This window comes from Cervus elaphus, chromosome 9, assembly GCF_910594005.1.
Source record: "Cervus elaphus chromosome 9, mCerEla1.1, whole genome shotgun sequence".
NCBI classification, from domain to species: Eukaryota; Metazoa; Chordata; class Mammalia; order Artiodactyla; family Cervidae; genus Cervus; species Cervus elaphus.
Window position 1 is genome coordinate 15,118,623 of NC_057823.1, and position 24,007 is coordinate 15,142,629.

Below are 24,007 nucleotides of genomic sequence, written 5' to 3' on the forward strand. Positions count from 1 at the left end.
GGCTGACACCAGGTCCTAGGGTCAGTTCAGAAGTAGGAGTGTCTGCACTTCTCCGTCACCCCCTTTCTGCAGCCCAGCTCTGCCAACCTCGAGGCTGGTTGCACGAGCTGGCTTGAAGAATGTTTCCTCCTCCAGATGCACACACACAAGCACCCAGAAAGCCCCCCTTGAGCCCACATGCTCGGCCCCCCAAACCCTCTCCTCCAGGGTCCCCAGCCCCAGGCAGCAGAGGCCAGAGAACCAGCAATGGCGGGTTTGAAGTGAGGTTGGCGCCTATGGGAGGGGGAGGGGGAGGAGATGCCAAAAATGGTGAGCCATTACAGGCAAGCAGGCGGGAGAGGGAGGAAGCAAGCAGGGAAGATGGAAGCCAGGCGGGCATCCTCATTGAGCTCTGGGGTGCAAAGGGGCAGCGGGAAAAGCATGTTGGGCCCTTCCACAGAGCGGGCATGGGGGACAAGCCCCAGGTGGCACGCGGCGGGCAGGGGGCCCAGGAGGTGCCCGGCATTCCCCCACCCCCACCTCAAGCTTCGAAATGGAGACTGGCAGCAGCAGCCGCTCGGCTCTGCCCGGGCATGGGGTGGGGGTGGCGGGCAGGCAGGACGCCAAACCAAATGCCACCAGGCTGGGCACAAGGGTTGCCAGCCAGCAGGGCCGACCCCACCAGCTCCGGTCCAGAGCCCTCACACCTGGAGCTTTGGGGGTGGAGGGAAATGGGGGTCCAGCGGTGGGAATTGGGGGTCCAGCAGACAAAGCCGGGTCCCCTCAAGCCATGGGCAGTTCCCCAAGACCCTACAAAGATGGCGCAGCCTGGCACTGCCAGGGCGACAGGCTGGGTAAAAATAAACTGGACCCGCCCTGAGGGAGCTAAATCGAGGGGCCCAGGTGGAAGTGCCACTCCGGGCCACCAGCTGCCCCAGCCCCACCCCCCAGCTCCGAGCAGCCCAGTTGAGAGCACCCAGTGCCCATCGAGTCCCAGTTTTTATAGAGAAGAGGCCCCGGCCATCTTGTCCCCAGGTCTTAGGCCAGCATCCACAAGTAGGGATAACGGATGACCTCAGACAGCAGCAACAAGAGGCTGTGCGTTCCAGGCGGATGGTGCAGGCAACCAGGCTAAGTCACGTACCCCTGACCTCTGCACCGCCCCTTGGAGAGGGCAAAGGACCTGGGAGGCCGCACTTGAGCCATGGCAGAGCAACCAAATTGAAAGTCAACACTGAGCCGCGAGGTCGCCAGACCACCTCTGCTAAAAGCCATAGCTGCCCAGCACTTCCGAGGGCCTACCTGTTCTCGTTCCCCCATAACACCTATTGCAGTCTCAAATACTGGACACTCCCTTGTTTATCGGGTTCACAGTCTACCCTCCCACCGAGGCTGGCACCTCCACTCATTTTGCTCCTTGCTGAGCCCCCAGGGCCCAGAACAGGGCTGGCACCCAGGAGGTGCTTAGCAAACATTTGTGGAAGGAATGCACAGGCCCCCGGCTGCACCCCCAGCACGCGGGCTCCGGCGAGGTGCCCGGTAAGGTGCCCGGCAAGGTGTGGGAGAGGGCGTTGGGCCCTGCCAGGAAGGTGAGGACAAGCTTGGCCGGTGGGTGTGCAGAGAGGGTGGGATGACCGTCCACTCCCATTTTGAGCCCTGGGACAGAAGAGCTGAAGGTCAGAGCTGTAACTAGGGTTCAAGGGTCAACAGCTGGGACATGCTTTGAATGGTGGTATGGGGGCCGAGAGGGCCACTCTGAAATTTCATAAAGGCCAGAAAATAAGCTACATTTTTCTCCATTCAGTAAGATTTAGGATAGTGGTGATCAGAGAAGAGAGCAAGGCTCTACCACCTTCTAGCCCTTGGCCCTGATACAGGACACGTCTTCTCTGAATCTGCTTTTCATCTATCGAATCAAGCACTTCCTTCACATCAAGCACTGTTTTAAAGCACTTGGGATAAACCAACTCCTCTGATCCTTTCCACAACCCTATGAGAGGAAACTGAGGCCCAGAGAAGTCGAACGACTTGCCCAAGGTCACACAGCTACTGAGTAACAAAGCCAGGTTCATACCCAGGAAATTGGCTCAGAGGCCCCACTCTTCTAATAATGTCCAAATGTCCCAAACGCCAACAGTGCCAAAGTGGAGCAACCCGGTGTAACGTACTGTCAGACACACACATGGGCACAGCTAACCCTTACCATATCCACCTCGTGTGGAAGGATTCAGGGAGACGAGCTCGGGAGGCACATAGCTCAGGTCAAGACACAGCGCACATTCAGCACACCTTAGCCATTGCTATGATTCTGAGGACAAACACTCATTCACTTATTATCCTCTGAAAGGTTTCCTTCCTGTAGGACTCCACGAGCCACCGTTCTTCACTCTTTCTCCAGAGTCAGAAATAAGGAGTCAACGGCCAGAGGATTAATCAGACAGCCGCACGGGGAACAAGGGCCTCGGGGTCAGCCTCGCCTCCATCCTGGACTGTCTCAATGGCTGCCAGAAGCAAGACTGTGAAACGGGGGCCCAGAGGCAGGGCTGTTGTGGGCAGAAGCGAGCATGTGGCCTCGCAGGAGTATCCCCCAGGCGTCTACAAACCAGCACCTGGACTCAGAGCTCCCAGTTCCATCAGGAGAGGCTGGGGTGGTTGGATCTGCTGCTTAAAGACAGCTGGGGGCAGGGCAGGCAGGTAGAAGGGAAGGTACAAGGAGGGCAGGTCTCCTCTCTGAGGCTCCATTTCCAAGCAGGGCCAGGTGTGGCCCAGGTGCGAACGGGTGTGTGGGTGTGACCTTCATCCCCGTGTGCTGGAGCAGCATGGGATTGTTGTACGTGACCCACCATTTGTGCCCAGGCTTGTGTGTCTGTGAGGTGGGGGGAGCCGTGCACTTGTTGGCAATACCTGGGTCCTGGTGAGCAAGACAGTGTGAGACACTGTGCCAGCCACACTCTTATCCGGGTGTATTTGTGTGTGTGCATGCACGCACTTGGTGTCAGGGGCTAGCCAGGCTCCGGTGTGTGTGACTGCATGTGTCTAACAATATACCAGAGCCGAGTTTTTCCACTTCGGCCCAACGGTTGACACGAGGGCTGGATCGTTATTTGTGGTTGGGGTCATCTCTGTGTACTAAGGGTGCTGGGCGCCTTCCTGGCTTCCACCCACTAGGTGCCAGAGGCAAACTCTCCTCCAAGTGTGACAAGCAGATGTTTTCAAGCATTGCAAGGTGTGTGTGTGTATCAGCGTGTTTCTGAGAGTGTCACTGCGTGCATGTGCCATGCGCTTTTCGCCATAGGTCTGCTGGGTGGTGGCGATGCCTGCGTCTCATGGTGTGTTATTGTGTGACCGTGCGTACCCCAGAGTCGGCACCCACGCGCGTGTCCCTGTGCACGTAGCCCGAGTCGCTGTGTTTGGTGTGGTGGGGGCATCGCCAAGTGTCTGCGTGTGAAGCGAGCCCCTCTGTATGGGAACCCCAGTGTCTGTGTGCCCCGGTGTGCCATGCCTGTGTGTGACAACGTGCTTCTTTGTGCCTGTGTGTGCCAGTGAGAGTGTGCAACTCTGTGGGAGACGGACCCAGAATAAACCCCCAAGATGATTCAACTGAAGCCGATATTTGGATGGACCATCTCGGACGATTAGGCCCTCAACGCTCCCCCTACCACCCCAGCTCCTGGCTGCCCCGGACAGAAAGCTGCCTCCTAGGGCCAAGAGGGTGGGGTGCTCCTCCAAGTTGCCCCTTCCTCCAGCTCTGCTCCTGCAGATTCAGGTGGGGACAGACCCCCGCCTTTGCCTGATATGTGCCAGGAAGGCTGGCACGGAGCTTCCAACCGAGGGGGCAGGGTTCTGGGCGATGGTGGCGGCACTGCCCCCTGCCTGCTGCTGGCCACCACCCCCAGTCTCTGCTCAGGGTGGGGCCCAGTGGGGGGAGAGCTCCCCAGTGCAACCCCGGCTTCCGATTGGCTATGGAGCGCCGCAGTGCCCGCCACCCGCCTCCCCCTCCCCGGCTGGCGCAGCCACATCGGTAGTGATGGCAAACGCAGCTCGGAGTTCTGGGCACAGCTGCGCCTCGCAGAGGCCTGCCAGCCCCACCAGAAGCCAGACACCCCAGCTCCGTGCCCCCGACCCCTCCCCACCCGCCTGCCCGCCCAACCGGGCAGCAAAGTCACCCCAGCCACTGCTCGCTCAGGCTGCCAGGCCCAGTCCACCCAGCCCCCTCGCCCGCCGGGCCTGTGCCCCCTTGGCCCAGCCCGCCTGGGGGCCCAGGCCCCTGCACGCGGCCACTCCCGCCCTCAGAGGGGCTCCTCCGGAGTGGGGGGAGGCGGCAAGGAAGGGGGGCGGGGAAGGGGGGAGCTAGCCCTTCTTTTAGTGAACGCGCCCAGAGCTGGAGCCAAAAATCGAGGAGGAGAGATATTCAGACAGAGCCAAGATGCGTTTGGCAGGAGGAGAGAGAGGGAGAGAGGGAGCGGGAGGAGGGGACGAGAGAGGGAGGAAAGAGAGGGGGCAGGGGAAATCAGGGAGGGGGCTTCAGTTTCCAAACCATGCTCTCAGAGCCTCCGAGGGTCAGCAGGGTGGTGCGGGGGTGGGGGACCCGGGGCCGACTTGGCCCCGGGGGCAGTGGGCTCAGGCCCATGGAGACAGCCGGACACCCCAGCTGGCCAGGCCAAGACGGACACGGGCAGAAGCCAAGATCAATGTGCGCCGGGCAGACAGAGCGAGGCCTGTGGGCGGCCCAAACATACACCCGCACCTCACCACACAACGGGCTTCTGTCCATGCCGGGCCAGGGGCAAGGGTGGGGCCCACAGCAGGGCCACCACGGCCGCCAGACCTCAGGGGAAGCCTCGGAGAGTCCGGCCTACTCCCAGCCGCTAGTTTGGGCGCCATAGTGGGCCCTTTGCAAGGTGCCGAGAGGCCAGGGGAGGCCACGGAGAGGGGTCCAAGTGGTCAAACAGCAGCCGATGGTCAGCGGGACGAGCCTAGGACACACAGTGCCCTGGGGGTGATACCTGTCGGCCCGCACAGGGAAGCGGGTACGCCCACACAGGTGGACACAGGCAGGCCGCCCCACACACGAAGACACACTGATACACCACTTGTCGTGACGGCCAGACACGGGAGGCTTCGATCGATGATTTGTTTGGTGACGTTCCACAGCGGCACCTTGACACAGACCACATCGGGCATCCTGACACCCGTGGTGACACGCCCCCACCTCGGTGTCACCTCAATACACAGAGACGGAGCCGGGGGTGACCCTCAGAGACAGCAGGCAGCGTCCACTGACACACCCTCGGAGACACAGGGCCACTTGGAAAGGGAGCCACGCAGACACGCACAGCCATCTTCCGGGAAGTGGTCCTCCAACGGCTCGCCGTGCCGATGAACGCACACGCGAATTGGGAAGAATCCGGGGAGCTGCTCAGGGGTGTCCCCCTACCTGGTCCCTTCACCTCCACATCCAGGGGTTTGGGGGTCGGAAAGCACAGACTGCATTCTCTCCCCTCCGCCCGCCGCTAGGAGGGACAGGAGCCCCCTCCTCGGCGCTGTGCTGGAGGGAAGCACCAGTGTCTCGGCCTCCTCAGCCTCTCTGTCCCGCTGGAGGAAATTGTGAGACGCCCCCCCCACCCCGCCCTGCCCCCTGTGCCTGCACTTCAAGAGCAGAGGACAGGAACCAAGGGGACCAGAAAGGCCAGGCTCCCCGGGGGCTGGAAATGGAAGCCAGTGGTCTGACACTGACCACCAGGAAGCCTTTGCTGCCAGCCACAGCTGCATGCCCGCCCCCTGCACATACCCACAATGCCCGCTGGACCCTGTCAAGGGCCCTCATAGGGTCCCGCACAGGCATCCCATCCCCACATTGGGCCCAGGTGACGACATGCCCTGATGCAGACACAGAAATGACTCTGGAGCCACGAGTATGTCTACACTGGGATCCACCCAGATTCCTCAGTTTTTTGACCCACTCACATCTGAAGACTCACATGCACACACCCTTGCACACTCTGGCCCAAGGCCTCAGAGCCTGGCCTCAAAGCCAGCTTGGTCGAGGTCAGGGAAAGGACCAGGGGCAACCGAAGCCCCCCACAAATGCCATCTGGTTCCCACAGGGCAGCCCAGGTCTTGGCTCTCTCTCTGTCCCCTCCCGCACCCTCACCATCACCTCTCCCTGCCTTGAACCCCTGCCATCCATCCCTTCCACAGCCCCCTGCGCTGCCCGCTCACCCCACCCACCCACCGCCACCTACTTGGCCTCCAGTAGCCCACCTGAGGAAAAACAGCTGGGCCATGGGCTGGCCTCTTTTCCTTCCCAACTCTTCTCTTGCTTCCTCCTTCCTCCAGGCAGTCCACTTGGATTTCTATGATTGGGAGGTGCTTGACCCTGCCCTCCATCCCTCCGGAGTGGCCTTCCCTCAGGAGGGCCTGCGGCTGGCCTAACAGTGATAACCAAAATGACACATCATTCCTTTCCTTGACCACACGCTACATGCCAGGTACAGCCCTGAGCCTAATCTCAGTGTGAGAAGTCATTATCATTATTGCCCATTGGAATATTTTTAATTATATTTTACTGCCCATTTCACAGACCAACAAAATCCTGTGCTTCCAGTCACGGGATTAGAAGATGCAGAGCTGGAGCTCAAACCCTGAGCTATCTTTGGCCAAGTCTCACACTCAACCTCTGCTCCCACGGCTCCACCTGGGAGCCCCTGAGGTCACATAAGACCTCTGGACCGGGCCAGCAATGCCTGGTTCTAGTCCCCACTGTGTTAACCCAGCAGAGCCCTCAGCTCTGAGCTCCGTCCATCTGAGCTCAACCTCGCCCCAAGCATGGGATACTCTGTCCCAGCTGGTCGCCACACTTGCCTCCTGCCCCCACCCCCACCCCCAGCAATGGGCACTGAGGAGGCAGGGCCAGAGCCAGAGAGAAAATTTGCCACAACAAGGAGGGGTCTCGTGTTGGCGTCAGGATGGGGAGGAGAAGCTTCACAGGGACAGAGAGGTGGCCACAGAGACCCAGGGAGAGAGCAGGGGGACATCAGGGAGGCCCCAGCCCATCACCCTCCCTTGAAGGAGTATGTATGTGATTGTGTGGAAATAAGGGTACGTGAACATTCCGCTGCTCCTGCGGCCGCGTGACAGGCAATGTCGGTGAACATGCGTGTCTGTGTACCCACCTGGGTAAGCCAGCAGCCTCATGTCTTGTGTCGAGGTGTGTGTCTTGTGTCAGGTCTGTGTGAGCGAAGACACACTTGAGTCAGCCTGTATCCGAAGGTGTCTGGACGGTATTGCTGTGTTTCCGTGAGTTTATGTAGAGACACGTGCCCTATATCAACGGGTCCGTGTGTGTTGGGGGGTATGTGTGTGTGTGTGTGTGTGTGTGTGCTGGTAGGGACAGAACACAGGTCCACCTTTTCCTGTGTCCCTAAGTTCGTCCATCCATGGCCGTGTGTCTGGACGTCAGCACAAATGCGTTGTTCGTGTCCTCATCTTGGCGGCAGCGGTGGTGTATCTGTGTGTGCACATCCTGTGTGCAGTTCTGTCTGTTAGGAGTGGGGGGCCTGCCATCTACCCCACTCCCCTCAACAGAGGACTCAGGCCCGTGACTGCAGTGGGCTTAAACAGCCCCAGCAAGCACCCCACCCAGCCACCCTGGATTTCGATGCTTTTTCCACCAGGAGATTCTTCCCCCCCGCATCACCACGTCCGCCCTTCCCCCTCGCCCACAGTGCCTCTCCCCGCCAGGGCCCCGCTGCTCCAAGCTCGTTCCTGCTCAATCATTTATTGACTTTAAAATCGAAGCCAATTCTGGTTTGAAAAAAAAAAAAAAAACCACACACACACACACACACACACACACACACACACAACGAGGCCAGGGAGAGACAGAGTCCGAGACTCGAGGGGGAGGATAGAGCAGAGATGGGGCCAGAATCAGAGAGAGACAGGGAAAGACAGCGACAGTCACAGATATAGGACAGTGAGAGAGACGGAAAAGGGGCAGAGAAAGACAGAGATACAGGAAAAGACGAGACTGGCAGAGCAAACTAGGGAAGCAGAACGATTTATAAAAACAGAGACTAGCTCCCAGAAATGTGACTGGCAGGAGGGGCAGGCTGGACTCCACTGACCAGTCAACAGCAGCCGCCTGCCCAGAGCTGAGGAGCGCAATCCAGCGAGCCCATGCCCCCTTCTCTCCCCAGACACCCTGCCACACTCAGGCCTCCAACACAGAGCTGACCCCTTGCTCCCTTCTGGGGTGTCAAAGAGCCAAGGCCTGGCCATCGCCCTGAGTCTGGGGGCTACCCCAGCCCTTCCTCATCTTGTCACCAGTGGACCAGCTAGTATTTTCTTTCCCAGGGTGCTGTGATGTCTGAGGAGCCAATTTCTCACCCAGGCCAAGGAGGAGGGTAGGCCTGAGAGCTAAGCGTGCGGCTGGTGGGCCAAGGGCCGCTAAAGCATGAGGTCTTGATTCCACTAGGCCCCAAATAGTCACATTGGCCAGCCATAGCTCACACCCAGCTAGGTATAGGGGTCGTTGAGCAGGGGGCTGGCCAGTCAGAGGGGCCACCCTGACTGATGGTGGGTGTGGGGGCCCCCCACACTGCCATCAAGGCCAGAGTGCTTGCTCACACCTGCATACACACTGTGACACACATGTGTGCATATGCACCTCACTAACGCATACTCACACCTGCTTCTGTACAGGAAACCCCTTGCTCCTGGCCACACACATGTCCATACCATGCAGGGCTGCCCATGCCTGATCCACAAGGCCACATGCAGACACCAAGACTGACACTCACTCTCTCTCTCACACACACACACACACACACACACTAGCATCTGTGGATACAAGCATTCTGTTTGTTGAAAGGGGGGCCGACACAAACCCCTGACATACCCTCTAGCCCCTTGCCACAAACCACACCCGCATTGCAGCCATATTCACGTGGACTCCCATTCCCCAGCCTGGGCACACTTGGCACACAGCTGGCAAGGCTCAGATCGGCAGAGGGGACAATTAGGAACCCAGACTTGGCCTTGAGATGCCCCCCCAAACGTAGGCTCTGCTGGCAGGCAGAGCTAGGCAGCCCCCAGGTGTCCCTCTGCGGAGTCTGGGTTGCCAGCCACAGCATGGCCCAGAAGACAGGGCTACCAGGGCCGCTGTGGGGCTCTGGGTAGCTTCTGTGCCCTCTCAGAGCCTGAAGCCACCTCCAGGGAGGGTGGGGTGGCAGGGCACACATCCCCCCGGGCCTCTTTCGCCCTGCACCGAGCGCGGTGCTGGGAACTTCGCTGGAGGCGGGACGCGCTCTCGCAGCGCGCCAAGGTCGGCACAGCGCCCGCGGCTGACTCGACGGCGTGGCCGCAGTACGATCGGCAGTTGTCCGCGACTCCTTCCCGCCCCTCCCGCCTCCAGGCAGCGGGACGGGATTCCCCAGACCAGCCTGGTCCGCGGCGCGGCAGTCAGCCGGGGTCGCTGGGGCCGGAAAGTTTGCGCTAAGGAAAGTTCTTTTTTTTTTCGGGGTGGGGGGGCGCGACTGCGGCGTCCAGGGTCGGCGAAGAGGCGCGGCCTGGGCTGGCAGCCGGCCCGTCCCTCCCTCTCCTCCCCTGCCCCACAGAAATTTGGGAGCCCCGCCATTTTCTTAGCCCCGCTCCCATGTGAGGCCTGAACAAAGACTTTGGGGAGACGCCCGGGCCGCTCGGCCCGCCCCGGGCACCCCGGCAGCACGCAAGGGCCATCGCCACGCACGCCGGCCGCTGCCACCCTCCGGAACCGCTGCTCCCGCCCTAGGGAACGCCGCCAGCCCCAGTCCCCGCAAGGCGCCCTGCGGACCACCCCCTGCCACTCTGTCACCCCGCAAACACTGCCAGCGGCCACGCTGTCCGGGTGCACGCCACAGTCGCCCACAGGTCGGCGGGAGTCCCGCTGCCCACTGCACCCCAGTCGAGCGCGCGCGCGCGCACACACACATACACACACACACTCACACACACGCACTCCGGCTCCGCGCTCCAGGGGCAGCGCCACGCACGCAGCCAGCCACCCCCGGAACCCCAATAGGAGTCTGCCCCTGGGCCAGGGTCGCACGCGCACCGGGGCGTCCGGACGCGTGCCCGGATTCCCCATCGCCCGGCTTGCACCCCTCGGCCGCCCGCGGGCTCACTCCCCCCAGCCGCCGCGCTCCCCCTCCGCCCTCCCGCCCGCGCCGCCGGCCGGCCTCCTGCGCCCGCTCCCCTCCCGGGTCGCGCGGGGGCGGCGGCCGGTACCTGGGTGAGGCAGTACGGGGAGTACATAGCTGGACGCCCGGGCGGGAGCGCGGCGGCCGGCCGCGGCGAGAGGAGGCCCGGCAGGCGGCGGCCGCGCTCGGGCTCCGGCTCCGGCTCGGCTCCTCCGGCCTCCGCCGCGCTGCGCCCGCCCGGCCCGCGGCCCCCGCGCTCGGCCCGGCGCCGCTCCGCGCTCGCCGCTCGCAGGCTCGGCCCCGCCGGCTCCGGGGCCGCCGCCGCCGCCGCCGCGCTCGCCGCTGCCTCTCGCGTCCGCCGCCGCCGCCGCCGCGCGTCTACTCCATGCCGCCGCCGCTCGGCCGGTCACCCTCGCCCGCCGCCGCCGCCGCCGCCGCCGCCGCCGCGCTGTGAAAGTGAAAGTTTAGACAAAGTTTGGAAGCGGCGCACTCCGGGGAGAGGGAGCGGGCGGGCGGCGCGGGCGGGAGGAGGGGCGCGGGGAGGGGCGGGCAGGGCGGGGGAGCGACGGCCGGCGCGCACACACATACACACACACGCATGCACGCACACATGCACACACACACACGCAGACACACGCGTGCGGGGGCGCACACCGACGCGGCCACCCCGACACGTGCTGGCCCGCGTTCCAAAGCAGACACACGCTGACACGCAGTGAGGCTCGGACCTCCCCATACATGTCACGTACAGAACTCACTGCCACACGTTCCACGGTCCGACAGAGCACACGCAGACACCTACACACGCAGCATGGACACGCAACCCACACACATGCACCGACACACAGGCACACACATACACAAGACTAGGAAAGCAACCCACGATGCACGCACTGACACGCACACAGGGCCCACCATCACACGATGATGCCCACACACATGCATTTCAACAACAAACCGTGTTTAGACTCCCCAATACAGGTGGACACACTCCAGTACGACCTCACATGGACACACATTGATACCACCAAGACGCACATCAGTGCAGGTTGACGCCTACAGATTCATCCTGATACACTGACACTGGCATGATCATACAACCACATCCTCACACTCTCCAGACACACAACTGCTATACACAGACACCCAAATGTACCTGCAACACACACACACAAAGTTGCACCAAAAAACCACCTTGGCAGTTATGAAGATACACTGACACATTGTCACACAAAGACACACCATCAGACGCCAGGATATACGTGCCAAACGCAGGGAAAGCACTGATACGAAGCGACGGTGGCAGTCACAGCTACACACAGGCACACATACCACACGCCTGATGCCCAGATGTACACAAGTGTCACACACAGACACCCAGGCCCCTCCCCTCACACACACACACACTTGTCCTTGGACCTGCTCATGGACATACACAAATCTTCCAAGGGTCACATGTCCCAACCATCAGGGACAGAATTGGACATGGAGGCCTCGGGTACAGTACTCACACCCCCTGGTGAGGCTCCCTCCCCTCGTGCAGGCCCCTGATCCCCCATTTCCGGATCTAGGAGGAATGGGGAATGGGTGGAAGGTTGGTGCTGGGAATCCTGGCATGGGGGCAGGGGGAGCCCTTGAATGACCCCCAGGGTGGGTGGGGAGGCAGTGCCTGCAGCCCCCAGGCAGCTCCTGCCCAGACAAAGCTCCCTCCTGCTGCCAGCACCTTCTCATCCTCCTGGGCCAAGAAGCTGTGGCAATTCTCAGCTATGCATTGTCTGCTGGAAGCATGTTGATGCCCAGGTGTGTGTGTGTGTGTGTGTGTGTGTGTCCGTGTGGGGTGAACATATACCTGAGGGCATATGTTCCCGGTCACATTGCATCATTGAGGCAAGGTGGCCAACATTGTGTCTCCGGAGTCTGGGTGGGTCTGGCTGTCCTTTGGGGGGAAAGGAGATGGCAGGTCAGTGTATGTCTGCCCTGGAGTCTCTGAATGGACCAGTGTGGTGGAGTAGCAATGCGGGTCTGGCTGTGTGCCTGGGGGTGTCTATGAGTCAGAGGGTGAGTGTCTGCCAGGCTCTGTGCCTAGCACTGGGGACATAGTAAGGAACAAGACAAAAGATCCGGCATTGGGTGCACTGACATTCTAGTTGGAGTCACGTATATGAAGGGTCTGCTCTTTGACAGGAGGTGCTGGTGATGAGGATGCCACCGTGTGTGTGTTTTGAGCTGACCCCAGTATGTGCACCAACTCTGAGCCTCTATCAGAAAGTGTCAGTGAATGTGACAAGCTTGTGTGTGTGGTATGGATGTAGGTCTCTCTCTGTGTCCCAGAGCATGTGTACCCAGTCAGTCTGCCTGTAATCAGGAGCTGTGTGGCAGAAAGAGTGAATGGGTGTCCCTAGAAATGCGTTTCTCTCTGCGGGGTCCCTGTGGATCTGGGGCCCTGATGAAGATCTGCGTGTACCAGAGTGTGTGTACACAGGTGCCTGTGTGTGTCGGGTAGCCAGGGCTCTGTGTCTTTTCAGAGAGTGGGGCTGTGTGTAACAGGCTGTGTTGGTGTGTGTGACTAGGTGTGTGTGCGCGCGACGCGTCGGGCGGGGGAGGTCTCTGTGCGCGTGAGAATGTGCCTGGTTACGTGTGTGTCTGTCCCTGCCGTTCTTGGGGGGCTATATCCCAGGGTCCCACCCATCTGCCCCGGCCTTCCCGCTCAGCATCGCAGCCGCCGCCGATGCAAGGCCGTGGCAGAGGGAATCGATACGTCCTTAAAAATTCAAGGGCTTCTCGTAAACAGAAACTTTTAACACCGTTTAAAGTTTCAGGGCCGCCGCTGCTGCCTCGCCGCCGCCGCCACCGCTGCAGCAGGAGGGCGTGGGGGAGGAGGCACCGGAGGCGGGGTCGGGAGCCAAGGAGAAGGGGCGGGGCCACATGGGGGATGGAAGAGAAGATGCGGGAGGGTCTGGGGGCTCTGCGGGGCTGAGGGGAGGGGCAGAAAGGGGATTTGGGGATCACGGGGGCCGGGGGCCTGAATGGCTCAGGAAAGGATGTGGGGGATAGGCTAAGGGGTGGAGAGCGGGGGAGGGGAGGAGAGCAGGAAATGGTGGGGGCTGGGACGGGTCTGGGGGCCTTTGAGGAGGCCCAAGAGAGGCTGGGACTGGCTAGGAGAAGCAGCTAGGGATCTGTAGGCCCGGGAGGGGTTAGGGGGGACCAAGGTGGGGCTTGGATGGCTTAGGGAAGGAGCAGAGAATAGATCTGGGGGTTATGGGGGCCTGAGTGAAGGGGACACCAGAGCAGTGTGGGCCTCTGGGCTGGAGGAGGGCGGTGAGAAAGGTTTGGGGAGTGGGGAAGAACTGGTTGAAGGGTTTGGGAGTGTCTGGGATCTTTAATATAACTCGAAGCTTGGGGAGACCCCCCCACAGCTAGGGTGGCCTCCTTGTAGTGCGAAAGTGTTAGTCACTCAGTCATGTCTGACTCTTTGCCACCCCATGGACTGTAGCCCGCCAGGTTCCTCTGCCCATGGGATTCTCCAGGCAAGCCTTTCTGTTCTCCAGAGGATCTTCTCTACCCAGGTATCGAACCCAGGTCTCCCACATTGCAAGCAGATTCTTTACTGTCTGAGCCATCAGGGACCCTCCTTGCCCCTCTGCAAATAGCTGTGAAGTGGTAACCCTTCAGAAGTTCAGTCACCTTTGGCTCAGGCCTCCCCCTACCTGGCGGCCCATCCTCCCAGCCCTGTTCCACAAGCTGTGCCCACTCCCTCCTCACCCTCCTGGTCCTGCATCTGGGCTCTGCTGCAACCAGCATCCCATACCCACTTCATACATGTGTGCCATGCGTACACACACACAACATCCATACACACACACACCCGCCATCCTTCCATTCACACACACCCTCACAGCACAACACCTTTCCCATGCGCACACATACACATTCTCTTCCTTTCACCCTCACACATGTTCACACAAACAGAACATTTGTCCCCATATTCATGCACAGATCCACACTCAGAATTCTCTCCACACACTTACTTCCATACACACAATACGCCCCCCCCCCCCCCAGTGCACACACACATCCACTCTACTCCCCCCTCCACAGCTGTCAGCTGGGAGGATTTTTGCAGAAAGGCTGAAGGACACAGTGGTGGGGGGGGCCTCCCTTCCCCCTACCCCTCTCCCCTGCAGAGCCCAGGTCTTAGGACCACACCTGGCTTTCAAGAAATCGCAGGGGAGGAGGGTGCTGCCAGGGGGCTGGGCACAGCTGGAATGCCACAGCTGGAATCCCCCACATTCCTCCCTGCCGGGGCTGCCCACCTGGCTGCAGCTGGCAGCAGGTGTGTTCTTACAATGCAGGTGTGTGGGGAGAGGAGGAGGGGGAGGAGCAGGCACCAGGCCCACGGTACTACCCCGCCAGGATGCTGGGGGCAGTGGGAGGCAGTGCCCAAACATCTAGCCTCTGGCAGCCAGGTCCTGGGCCACCAAAGGTGGGGTCAGGTGTGGCTGGGCTCGGTGGGCAGGTGGGCAGGCCCTCCAGAGAGGACGACGAACATCTGGCAATAGGGTCAATGAGGAGCCAGGCTGCAGATGCTGCCAGGGTCAGGGAGGGGTGCTCTAGGCCCTCCTGTCAGGACTGGGGATCCCCACTCTTTAAGAGGGCCTTATGTCTTCCCTGCCCAGCCTGGAGGGCATGGTCTGTGCCCAGGCCTGGGGTCCCAGCCTTGTGCTCGCTGCCCCCTCTGTAGGCTGGGAACCCCTATTGGAGACTGCAGAATCACAGGTCCCGCTACCAAGGTGCCCCTGACCAGGCACCTGCATCCACGTCACACACACACACACACCAGATTCCTACAGTCACACAGGCACAAAATGACAAAGACACATACAGGCATACCCAGACACACTAAGATACAGACCCTCCTCCTCTTCTGGAGGGGTCATATAAATACTATAATCACACAGACACAGGATCATCCAGAGATGCTGGCGCACAACCTTAGTCCACAGACACACAAGCACGCACACAGCCACAGAGCCATCCCACACCAGTAACACTCCAGTCACACACAAAGACCCTCACCCTCACATCGACACCCTCCCTAGAGATGCAGACACACACTGACCCACAGAGACACAACCAGACGCAGTTGTGCAAACTCCCAGCATCACCTGCTAAGCCCGGTTACGCACACACACAAGGCCACACAAAGTCACACAATGACACACAGTCTTAAAGACCTTTTGAGCATACACAGAGGCTCTCAAAATCATCCATAGATGTGGCATACACAAAGTCACACACAGACATACAGATGGCATACATAGGGACACACAGATACACAAGAGCAGCCCTGGTCACACACAGTTAGTTAGATCACACACTGACACCCAGAGACATACACAGGTACCCCCAGATCACATGTGGGGACGCTCAGGCTGGCCCTCAGCTGCACATAAGGTCCCGTAGACACACACTCACACGTGCCCCAGCAGCGCAGCCCTACTGGGCCAAGGACAGGCAGGCGGCAGGGCTTCCGGTGGCAAGCGCTCATCTGGAGGCAAGGAAAGAGCTGGGGAAACATTTCATTTGCAGCCGGCTGGAGACCCACCCCACCCGTCCTGGAAACCTGGCCCTGGCTCCTGAATGGGGCCTCTGTATGCCGCCACCGCCCAGCCGACCAGGGTGTGGGTACCGGGGGTTGGGGAGGGGGGTGAGGCCAGCCACACCATGTCCCTGGCCGAGCGTCAGGGGCCACCCAGTCACACGCCAGGGCCCAGGCCGGAGTCCTTCAGACCGGAGGAGCCCTCTTCACCCTCATCCCCTGCACATTTAGAGGCCACTCCCCAAAGCCAGCCTGTAGAGGGAAGTCAGAGGAGCCAGGCCAGGCCCAGCTGGCCCCGGATCTCCAAGTGTCCCCTGTCTCAGGTCCACATATGTCCCCAGGCCAGGCAGCTGCCAGTCCCATGCCACAGGGCCACTCACTCCAGCACCGAGGTGAGACGCCACGGGAGGTGACCGTATCCCTGTGTGTGACAGTGTAGTCGGGCTCCCTGAGCTGCCTAGGGGTGGGGGTGCGGCCATGATAGGCCCTTGGCTCCCTGTCACACACACGGTGTCACCGTCACACCTTCCATCGCCCAGCCACACACAGCCGCCACTGTCTCATCGTCAGTCACACGGTCACACACAGCCGCACCGTCGCCCCTTCAGCCGCACACAGGGCTGCACCGTCGCCCCTTCAGCCAGCAACACTGCCTGTCACACCCTCAGCCCACGCTGTCGCCCACAGAAGTGCCGTCACAGCCTCAGTGATGCTGGTCACGCGTGCCTTCAGCCACGCCGTCTCACACCTCCTCACACGGACCCGGACACGCTGACCCCCACCCTGTGTCAGCATCACGGTGACCAGCAGGGGCGCACTTGCATGCTCGGCCCGGGTGCCCCTGCAGCTGTGTTAGCCACGTGGCCACACAGAGTGACTGCCCTGCTCGGTCACAAGGAGGGGAAGCCAATCTGATCACTTCAGCCTCAGGGCGTGGCACGTAGCTGCCCCTGGAGCAATGTTTGAACCCAACCAGTTACTCCAATAACTCGACAACACACCGTGATTGTCACGGAGCAGGTCACCAGAAGGTACAGGCCACTCGCTTTGGAATTGCTTACAGGTATTCTGATGATGCACGCTCAAGTGTCTCGCTGTTGCAGGTGACAGGCACACAAATGCGCTGACATACTACACCCAGAGTCCCCAGACAGAGCTACAAAGAAACAGTGGGGGACAGCCACACCACGGTGACAGGGACATCCTGTCACATAACAGCCACTCTCCCCACTGTCTGTCACAACATTGAGACAGCCCCTTAGCCCTCCCAACAGGCAGTCAAAGGTGCTAAATGACCCCCACAATAGTCACTAGGAAACCCCCCAAGTCATGGAGACAGGGAGAGGCCCTCACTGCTACTCTCCTCTACCCACTGCCGTCGGAGCCTGGAGAGCAGGGGGGCTAATGGACACGCAGCTGTAGGCGGTGGGTGCCAGCCCCCCACCTTATGAATATTCATCGGCTGGGGCTCTCCTGAAACCTGTGAGGAGTTGGAGGTCCCAGGCAGCTGGGCACCCCCTTCATGCCAGGAGGCCCTCAGGTGAGGGGGGGGCTCATCCGAGCCCCAGCAGTTCTTGGAACGCACACCCAGTTACACACATGAGCACATATAAGTTTGTGAACAAGACACACAAATAATCATCACACAAACTCACAACCACAGCCCACAACAGGGCACCCACCATCACACACAATGCGCACATACACACACACTTGGCATGCAAACACAGGCACAGGCTATCACAGGAATGCACAGACACATAATCACACCCACACCACAGACACGCGAACCACACACACACCCGAGGCGTACAGACACGGACACACACAGTCACACGAATGCACAAGCACACACTCATGCCCAACCCACCACACACACACACACACACACACACACACACACTCCAGGCATGCAAACACAAGGGCACACTGTCACAAGACCGCTGTTACACCCAAACTACACAGACACCATCACACATAGGCATGAAAACACATACATAGAGATACGCAGGATCTCACTCTGCCCACCCCTGACGTTTTACAGAAGGGGAAACTGAGGCACCGAGTGGCTGAAGTCCCCTTAAAGCAGGATGGCCCCTCCTGACTCCAGGCAGAGGCTACCTCCGGGCGCCCCCTGCTGGCCCGGCCCCTTCACGAGCGCGCGGTACGGGCACGCGCCTGACGTAACCATGGCATCCTCTTGGCACGAGCGGCCCGCGCGCAGGGAGGGCGGGGCGGGCGCGTTGCCATGGCGCCGGCGGGCCGCGTGAATGGGGCATTGTTCGCCCCGGCGCCCGGGCCGGGCTGTCCCGGACCCACCCGGACCCACCCGGACCCACTCGGGCCGGCAGAGACTGGGAGAGACAGAGATGGGGAGAGACAGACAGAGCTGTAGATGGGGAAAGACACTTACAAGCCGAGTGAGAGACAGAGATGGAGAAGGAGATGGGGGAGACCTGCAAGAGAAACGCACAAATAAGGAAGGACAGAGGGAAGGGGCAAAGGAAGGCAGAACCGGAGATCGAGATGGAAGATGAAGGGCTTCAGTGGGAGACCGGACCAGTCAGCCGGCACCCACGGAGCCCATTGTGCCTGGCAACGAGGACACATAGACAAAGTCAGAGATGCTAAGAGGTGAGAAGAGACACTGCTATACAGAGATCCAGAGAGGACGAGGGTCAGAGATAGGGAAGGGATGAAGGAAATGCTTTGAGCGTGTCTGGTCCCTCCCACCTGGGACCCCTCTCCACTCCCATTTGGACCACAGGTCTTCCCTGGTCAGACCCTCTCAGAAGGCACACCTCTGTTCTACATGTCTTCCCACTACAACTGACAAGACATCATTGCCACGGGGACCAAGTCAGGGACACTGCCCCCAGACACTCCGAGACACCCTTATGGGCACAATGACATCCACAGATATACACACAGACTCTCAGTGACCCAATCATGATCCTAGCCAGACACACCCGTATGACACGGAATAGTACCCCACACCCCCAGACTGACACTGAGTTACAGATGTGGCCCCATCAACGTACACCGCATGAGGACCCTGCCAGCTACATAGCCTCAGGATCACATGACCACACACCACCACGCAGGCTCACCAGCCATGGGATCACTGTCTGGGGTGCACCCACACAGCGCACCCTCACATATGCACTCACTGACACCTTCACAGACACTCACATGCCCTCTTCTCAATCGGACCCACTGACCGGGTGCCCTGTCCCCTGGTCCAGACTGATATCAGTGGGAATGCTGGGTCCAGATCTCCATGCTTGAGACATCAGTCACCAAGTGAGATTGAGAGGGCTGGGGAGGGAGGTGAAGCCTTGTCCCTGTACACCTCCAAGGGCTGGGTCAGTCTGGGCCAGGGTGGTCCCCTAACTCCTGTCTGGGTCAGCTTGGCCCAAGTCTGAGCCAAGGGTGTCCCCTGGTGGCCATGTGTATTCTCTGCACCCATCAGGTTGGGGTGGGAGGTGGTGCGGAGTAGGGGGAGCCCCCGGCCCTGTCTGAATAGAAGGGCAGAGAGGGCAGGCCAGACTCAACACACAGAACTCAGAGATGGGAAACCAGGCTCCAGAAGCAAGAACTCAGATCCAGAATTCATAGCCTGGAATCCAAACTCCGGAATTCAAAACCAGATCTCAGAATCAAATCTGAATCTATATTCCCAGATACCAAAATCTAGACTCCAGATCCAAGAACTCAGGACCCAGAATCTAAAGTCCAGGTCCATGGGACTTCCCTGGTGGCTCAGTGATAAAGAATCCACCTGCCAGTGCGGGAGACAGGTTCGATCCCCGATCCAGGAAGATCTCCTGTACCACAGGGCAATTACACACGTGTGTTGCAACTACTGAGCCTGTGCTCTGGAGCCCGGGAGCTACAGCTACTGAGTCCACGTGCCCTAGAGCCCACGCTCCACAACAAGAGAAGCCACTTCTGTGAGAAGCCTGCAAACCGCAGCTAGAGGGTAGCGCCGCTGTCCGCAACTAGAGAAAAGCCTGTGCAGCAACAAAGACTCAGCACAGCTAAAAATAATACATACATAAATAAAATCACTTTTAAAAATTAAAAAATAAAAATCCAGGTCCAAGTGTCCACAATCTAGAATCCAAAAATCTAGATCCTGTCCTCCAGAATCTAGAATCAAAGCCCCAGTGGGAAATTACCTGGCAGACCAGTGGTTAGGATGTGGTGATCTCCCTGCCAGGGCCCCGGGTTCAATCCCTGGTTGGGGAACTAAAATCACATAAGCCGCACAGGATGGCCAAAAACAAACAAAAAGAATGATCGAGGACCCAGAATCCACATCCAAGAAGATGGGGTGTCCCTCGGAGCCAGCTTCTTCAGTCCCCCACATGAGAGCCTCGGCAGCAGGGGCTTTGAGGACAGGAACACACCGAAGGGGCAGGAGAGGAGCCCTGCACCGACCACAGAGCCTCTCCCAGCTGCTGCCCCTGTGCATCTTCAAACACGCACACACACTTCAACAGGATCTTCTACACAGACCCGCATGCCCAGACTTGCAGCCTCTGATCATCAGGTGTACAACACCACATACCCTCAGATACACATGCACAACCACACACACCCCCTGTCACACACATTACATCACACATTCACCCTGACACACACTATCACCCAGAGACACCCAGATCTGCCACACACTCCTCCCAGCACCTGAACACACACCCATCTGTGTACCGACATGATCTCCACGCTGCCCCCCAGGCCTAGCCAACCCCCTTAAGCTCAGGCACACAACCACCACACCCAGAGACACACAAAAAGCCAGGACTCTCAGCCCTGCACACAGATACACTCACAGAATTGTGGAGGCTGGCATGCATACACACACACACACACACACACACACACACGAACTCTCCCAGGCACAGAGAAGCCTGTGCCTTGGCAGGCATGCAGCCCCTGGGAACGGGACCCCCGGGACAGGGCTCACCGTGCACCCCCGTGCCCACCCCAGCCCTCCCCCGCCTGGCCGGCTGGCGGGCTTTAATACAGATGCCAAACTCATAATTGTAACTGAGGGTGACAGGGTCACCTTGAGCCCCAGATGCTCGCGCGGTGACAGATGGCGTTGGCAAACCTGATTATCGGCCCCCGTGCCAGCGCCTGTGGCACCTGCATCCCCCGCCCCTCCCTGCTCCCCCAGCACTCATTACCCACCCACTACTGGGCCTGGGGGGTGGGGGTGGGGGCCGGCTGGCATTGCCCAGGAGGGGGCAGGGACTCCAGGGGCCCCCCCTGGCACCAAGGTTCCCAGCTGGCTCCCCGGCTGGCAGGAGGTGGGCACAGCTGAAGCAGGGCAGCGGGGGGTGGGGGAACAGCCACCTCCGTGCCTGCCAGAGAGAGGGGTGCTCACAGTGCCAGGGCCAAGCCGCCCCCTCGGACCCTGCTTGGGGCTGGCACAGAACCCTGGAGGGAGGAGGAACAGCATGCCCCTCTCTGTGGGCCTCGGGTGACCCTCCCCCACTCAGGGCCTTGGGAGCCGCCCGCCTGGCCTGTTCCCACCCCCCTGTGCAGGCCTGTGGGGTCAGAGGTCACAGGCTCCCACGCCCCGAGGGCCCATCTGTTTCCTCGGGTCCCCCCCGCCTGCTCCCCTCACCTGGGGCCTTCCTTCCTGAGGCAGGAAGAGGGCTGAGAGGGGCCTGGCCAGCCCCCCCGCCCCGCGCTCCAGGGGGCATTTGGAGGGAACCCCGACAGCGCCACATGTCCCCGCGTCTGTGCCAGACGGGTCCATCTGCTAGGGCCCTGGTTCCAGCCGCCCAAAGCCAGGCTGCCCTCGTCCGCTGCAGAGCCTGCACCCAGCTGAGGAAAGGGCACCCCAGATGCCCACGCTGCAGTCCAGGGCCACCCATTCCCAGGAAACCTGACTAGAGGGACACACACACACATCTACACACATATCTACACACACACACATCTACACACACACTATACACATGTACACACACACCACACACATGTACACACACCATCTACACACACTACACACATGTACACACACAAATCTATCTACACACACAAATAACTACACACATCTAAACACATGTATCTACACACACATCTATGCACACACATATCTACACACACATATCTATACACACTACACACATGTACACACCATCTACACACACATCTACACAAACTACACACATGTACACACACCATCTACACACACATCTACACAAACTACACACATGTACACATACACCATCTACACACACGTACACATACACCATCTACACACACGTCTACACACATCTATACACATATATCTACACACACATCTACGCACACACGTATCTATACACACATGTGTGTTTAGTCGCTGAGTCATGTCCGACTCTTTTGCAACCCCACGGACTATAGCCCACCAGGCTCCTCTGTCCATGGGATTTTCCAGGCAAGAATACTAGAGTGTGTTGCCATTTCCTTCTCCAGGGGAATCTTTCCCCCCCAGGGATCAAACGCACATCCCCTGCATTGGCAGGAGGCTTCTTCACCGCTGAGCTACCAGGGAAGCCCCCCACACATACACACACACACCACTAGATGCGGTCCACCTTTATGGCCCCTGTAGATGCCGCACTGAGCTTGCCGCTGCGTGGAGACTCGGGGTTGGGAGGAAATGACAGGAGGGCAGCTGGGGGCAGATGGGTCCTGTCTCTGACTCAGGGAGCCCAGGTTTCCCCCAGCAGCTCCATCTGTCGCCTGGCCTTGGTTTCTCGGGATCCCTAGGACCGGGTCAGCGCTGTGCCTCCCAGTCTGGGCTAGGCCATCTGGCCTCCCTGCAGCTGGGAGTGTCTTTGACTCATTCTATGAGAGGAGGTCCAGCGCAGTGGTTTAAAACAAGAACCACCAGGCCTTGGGTTTGAATGCTGCCTCTACCACATACAGCTGTGTGACTCTGAGGAAGTGATTTTCTCTCTTGGGGCCTCAGTTTCCTTTTCCATAAAATGGGATGCTACTGGGACTTCTCTGGTGGTCCAGCGGTTAAGACACTGCACTTCTACTGCAGGGAGCATGAGTTCAATACCTGGTCAGGGAACTAATATCCCACATGCTGAGTGGAGTAGCCAAAAAGTAAAAAATAAATGAAAAGATGCTACTAACCCCTATATCATGGGGCTACTCTGAGGATAACACGAATTGTGAAAGTAGTGAAAATGTTAGTCTCCCAGTCATGTCCAACTCTTTGTGACCCCATGGACAGTAGCCCACCAGCCTCCTCTGTCCATAGAATTCTGGAGTGGGTAGCCATTCCCTTCTCCAGGGGAATCTTCCCGAGCCAAGGATCGGACCCAGGTCTCCTGCATCACAGGCAGATTCTTTACCATCTGAGTCACAAGTCAGTGCCTATCAAACACTTAAGAGTAGGGCCTGGCAAACAGTGAATGCTCAATAAATGTGCGCTTTGAGACCCCCACAGCTGGGGCTGGGCCTGGCGTCCCCAGAAGCAAGGAGGACTCTGGAGATCCGACTAGCTGTCCCTGCATCCCTGGTTGCTGGACCCAGTGTACCTGGTCCAGGCCCACGCCTCTCTCAGCCTGTCTTCCTGCATCTCTCCAAGGTGTGTGCATCTGTGTGTCTATCTGTGATGCTCAGCTCATGCCTTTGGGCTGCACTGACACTTCTCATCCCAGGTGGTGCTAGTGATAAAGAACCTGCCTGCCAATGCAGGAGACATAAGAGACGAGAGTTCGATCCCTGTGTCGGGGAAGATCCCCTGGAGGAGGAAATGGCAACCCACTGCAGTATTCTTGCCTGCGAAATCCCATGGACAGAGGAGCCTAGCAGACTACAGACCATGGAGTTGCAGAGTCGGACACGACTGAAGTGACTTAGCACTCACGCACAACACCCCTGAACTAGCACAGTGAACATCTTCGCCTGCTGACTGGAGGATGGGCTACCTGCTCAACACCAGAGGACCACTTGTGCCAAGTGCTTGCGAGCAGCACACAGCTGTTGGAGAGAAACAGAGGTGATCGCAAAGGTGGACAGCCATGCAGACCAGCCCAGAGAGCATCGGGGGCCAGAGGCAGAGAGATGAGTCAAGAGCAGTGGAGTCTGGACTTCCCTGGTGGTCCAGTGGTTAAGAATCTGCCTGCCAATGCAGGGGACACAGGTTTGCTCCCTGGTCTGGGAAGATCCCACATGCTGAGGGGCAACTAAGCCCACAGGCCACATCTACTGACCCTGAGTGCCGCAA

The 24,007-nt window shown here is 59.4% G+C and overlaps 1 protein-coding gene across 3 annotated transcripts in view; it reads right to left on the reverse strand.

Moving 5' to 3' along the window:
- The window catches only part of NFIX (nuclear factor I X), a 97,232-nt gene extending 86,856 nt beyond the window's left edge, over window positions 1-10,376 (reverse strand). Inside the window, exon 1 of one of the 3 annotated variants that reach the window (XM_043911298.1) lies at window positions 10,249-10,376. In XM_043911298.1, the coding sequence (XP_043767233.1) occupies window positions 10,249-10,275 (27 nt within the window). In that variant the 5' untranslated portion in view covers window positions 10,276-10,376. Of the gene's footprint in view, window positions 1-6,243; window positions 6,264-10,075; window positions 10,095-10,248 lie in introns of those variants that run through there. The other 2 variants (XM_043911297.1, XM_043911294.1) reach the window with 2 other exon arrangements.
- Window positions 10,377-24,007: the final 13,631 nt, after the last annotated feature.